A 4565-nucleotide genomic window follows, 5' to 3' on the forward strand; every position below is an offset into this window, starting at 1 on the left:
AAACAGATCCATCATTGATCTTACATCCACCGGCATCGTAAAGGTTCCGAACCCCGACGAGAAAGAGCAGGGCATGGTAGATGGTGACGCCTTGAGTTCCGTCAGCCGGTCCATGTCTCATGTCCTACTCTACCTCGTCGGTGACCGGATCAACACTTCGAGGGCGCCGCCGGCCGCCGGATATGAGCACGGTGGAGCCAGCGGAGCTCCGCTTAGATTGGATTTTACGTTCCATGTAATAATTTAGAATTGGTGATTTAGAAATGGTGTTTTTGTTGTGGAATCAATTTTTTGTGTGTTGTCCGATCACTGTCCGTGGACACGCTCAGGCGCGTCTATAGGCGTTTGAGGCCGGATTTGCGATTGTAGATGCTCTGATACATCCAAGGCAACGTGTTATTATTGTTTCTGATCGACGGCAGAATATTACTACAAGGAGAAAAGATAATTATAGAGGGCCCATAGCCCCAACTATCCAGGCGCCAATAGATATTGTTTTAACTAGTGCAAATGAAAATCTCATTGAAATTTCTGAAGTTTCAATCATTTACACAGATACTAAGATAGTTGCCTTTTGGTCAAAATATTTCTATCATTACAGTAGAACACATGGATTCAAATTATTTTCAAAAATTCAAAATACTTGGTCATATTGTTACCGAAATCAAGTGAAATGTTTGGTCATTTGGTCGAATTGAAAACTGAAATTACTTCATTTACCATGTTATGCGACCAATAATTTTTGGCCAACACTTTTCATTACTAGCAAGTGGGTCCCGTGCGTCAGCATCTTATTGAATACATTGTCTTCTTCTCATCTCCGTCCGATCCCCACAAGCTCTGACGATGATGTGCTCTGGTGTGGTGTAAGAGCGTGTGTAATAGTATTGCCTAACAACTGGCTATATGGAGTTATCATGTTACATATAGTCAATCTAATATCCAACATGTATGATAGCTACTCCCTTCGTTCATAATATAAGAGCATTTTGCAAGCTATGGGACGAAGGGAGTAGTTGCTAAGTAGTACTACTTTATTAATGCATGACCCGTCATACACTCTCATAATGTTTTTTTGGAGTTCGCCTTGCAACCGGCTGTTAATTTAAAATTAGCTTCCTTTTTCTTTTCTCTTCTCTCTCATCCAAGTCAACACAAATATAATTGTTTAATCCTTATAACCAGCTGACTATATCTTATTAAACATGCTCTAAGATGAGTTAGTTGCAATTAAAGTGATTGCTTTCTTGCCTCAGACTGACTCCATCCTATATTTTTTTCGTCTCATGTCTAGATACATTCATATAAGACAAATCTAAGACAAATAATTTGGGACGAAGGTAATAGTTGCTTGTCACATTGATTCAGTTATTCTAGAGAACACCAATGTCGATTGGTGTGATTGCGGGCCACGATCCATAACGGTGATTGGGTTGATGGGAAGAAGAGATATATAGGGGCCACTGGGGCAGCATGGAGTAGCAAACTAATTCCGAGCGGTCGGAGCTAGCTGCGACATGGCGGCGGCAGTGCAGGTCTGGTTCGTCTCCCTGGCCGGATTAGGCGCCATGTACCTGTCCGCTGCCTGCCTCCGTCTCCTTGCCCACCTCGCCCTCTGCCTCCGCCGGCCCATCAACCTCCGCCGCCACTACGGCTCGTGGGCGGTCGTTACCGGCCCAACCACGGGGCTAGGCCGATCCATGGCCATGGAGCTCGCCCGCCGTGGCATCAGCCTCGTCCTCCTCGACCTCGACGCGGCCAACCTGCAATACGTCTCGGCTGCCCTCCACGAGGCCCACCCCGGGGTGGAGACCAAGACCGTGGTATTCGACCTCTCTCTCGTCGGCACCGCCGCCGGCGACGAGGCGATGGGGCGGCTCAAAGAGGCCACAGAGGGGCTGGACGTGGGGCTACTGGTGAACAACGCCGCCGTGAATCGGCCGGGCGCGCTGTACGTCCACGAGGCGGACGTGGAGCGGCTGGCGAGGATGGTGCTGGTGAACGTGATGGCGCTCACAGAGGTGACGGCGGCAGTGCTGCCGGGGATGCTGGAGCGGGGGAGGGGCGCCATTGTCAACGTCGGGTCCGGGTCCACGGTGGCCGTGCCCTCCTTCCCGCTCTACACCGTCTACAGCGCCACAAAACGGTACGTGCAGCACCTGACGCGGTGCCTCAGCGTGGAGTACAAGCACAGGGGCATCGACGTGCAGTGCCAGGTCCCGTTCTACGTGCACACCGGCATGCTGTCGCCGGCAATAAAGGCCACCATGACGTTCCCGGCGTTCGTGGCGACCGCCGACGCGTACGCCCGGGACGCGGCGCGGTGGATCGGCCACGGTGTGCTCTGTGTGCCCGACGCGTCCCAGCAACTGCAGTGGTTCCTCGCCGGCCTTGTCCCCGACGCAGTTCACGACTGGTACCGCCTCCGGCAGCATCTCAAGCACAGGGCCATCCTCCGGCCGAAGCTCGCGTGATATCACTCGTCATGTGTACATTCATGCGTGGTCGCTGGCCGATCTGGACTTATCATATGGATTATGGAGGCAGCTTAAAATCATGCGTATGTGCATTCCGATCAAATTTCGTGCAATTCTAAAGCATGACATATGCATGGTTATGGTAATGGTGTACTTTGGATAAAGAAAAATAAAACGGGAAAATGTACATGTCGTTGGGTCAATTTTCGTCTAAATTATACCAAGATGTATGCTAATTATAATCCGCTCTTTGTACCACGTGACACATGTGGTAAGCAATCCAAATTATTGGAAAAATAATAATTCGCTCTTTGTATACTGCTCAACTCCCTTCCTTCTTATTTGTAAGACGCACGTGTATCTTTATATCCTCAATTTGATCAACGCAATATGTGTTATATATCATACTTCCTTAATTTCTTTATACAAGGCCACAAACTTAGATTATACAATACCAAGATAAAATTTAATGACTATATTTTGCAAGCCAACTTTTCTGTTGGTTAACTGGGACCATCAATACGCCGCAAGCATGCAAGGAAGGAATGGGAAAGAAGTATCTTATGTCCTTTTTATATCGCATATAAGAATTGTCTGAAGCCAAACTTTGTAAAGTTTGACCATATTTATATGGAAAATTATCGACATCTACAATACTAAGATTATATAATATGAAAATTAAATTCATGATGCATCTAACAATATTGATTTTGTATTGTAAATTTTAGTATATTTTTTGATAAAGTTGGTCAAAATCACGAGTTTGACTTCAAACAAATCTTATATGCGGAGTAAAGAGGACCGGAGGGAGTACGAGGAAACATCATTAATTTTTGCTTCGTTTATTGTTATCGACCTTGTATAGATGCAAATTGTATTTTTTTTATAGTGACCTTGTATAAGGGAATGGAGGGAGTAATAAACTGCTTTGTAAATGAATTAATGGCATATGTATAGGATATAACTATTTTGTTCCCAGTAAAAGAATACTGCCGCATCCTATCTAGGAGAGGGTTCCGATTTTCCGAACAGGTAAAGTAAATTAGATAACCCACCCCACTGCCTCCCTCTCTCTACCGTTGCCTCCCGCCACGGCACACCAGGATCCCGCTCCAGGCCGCCTCACTCCGCATGCGCCAGGATCCCGCCACCGAACACAAACGCACGCCGGATCCCTACACCAAGCGCTACCGGGAGCTTCGATCCTGCCGTTCTCTTTCCTCCTCCCTGCAACGCCGCACCGGCCCTGCAGGGCCTGCTCCCCACCAACCTACGGCCATGGCGAGCATCTATGCAGTCGGGCTAGCTCCGGCCATCATCGAGGTCGCCACCTCTCTCGCAGGTAACTCACGATATCTATTCGTGTGTAGCATATCAGTTCATCCATGCATAAGGCATGGTCAGAGCTAGCCATGATCCCGCTCTAGGCCGCCTCCCTCCGCATGATGAAGCTACCAAGTCCAAAACTCTCTGAATGTCTACTTCATACTGCAATGCAACAGGAATTCAGTTCAGTTATTTATCTATCAACCAAATTTCTTATCCAGCTGTAAATTCCTGCAAACAAGATGGATATTAGATAGTATTATTTTATTGCATCATTTTTTAATATCTCTGTGTTAACCATTTCTCTGATCCTAAGGTGGTCTTGCTCCCTGTGAAAATTGAATTATTGAATTGTTGAACTGAACTGTTGAAAAAAAATTAGCCATGAACCTGTTGGAAATATGAGCAATTTACCAAATGATTTTATTAATAGAAATATTAGATAAAGCATGACTAATATAGCTGCGATAAAGCAAGTCATGCAATCTGACGGAGAGAAAGTAAATAGCATCTGCATATATGAACTTGAACTGAACACGTCTAGGACAGACACTAGATCATGTTGCATATATGGAGTAGAACCTAACACATGTAGGGCAAGAACTAGTACGAAAAACTATGGCAGGACATCTGACAGAAAGAAGAAGAACACATACAGGACAGCAGCAGCAGAAGCACTGGACTTGGGGTCGACATCCTCTCCAGCCATGTCGTTACTGAGGTAGTCGACGTCGGGGAAGAAGTTGTCGTCGGGGAAGTAGT

General features: G+C 46.4%; 1 protein-coding gene across 1 annotated transcript; it reads left to right on the top strand.

Annotated features, from left to right (window-relative positions):
* Positions 1 to 1505: 1505 nt before the first annotated feature.
* LOC119352090 (very-long-chain 3-oxoacyl-CoA reductase 1-like) lies at positions 1506 to 2665 on the top strand. The gene has a single exon (XM_037618825.1). It carries the CDS (start codon positions 1518 to 1520, stop codon positions 2472 to 2474), a length of 957 nt encoding a protein of 318 aa, XP_037474722.1. The 5' UTR covers positions 1506 to 1517; the 3' UTR covers positions 2475 to 2665.
* The last annotated feature ends 1900 nt before the right edge of the window (positions 2666 to 4565 follow it).

Source organism: Triticum dicoccoides, chromosome 2A, assembly GCF_002162155.2.
Source record: "Triticum dicoccoides isolate Atlit2015 ecotype Zavitan chromosome 2A, WEW_v2.0, whole genome shotgun sequence".
Lineage (NCBI taxonomy): Eukaryota > Viridiplantae > Streptophyta > Magnoliopsida > Poales > Poaceae > Triticum > Triticum dicoccoides.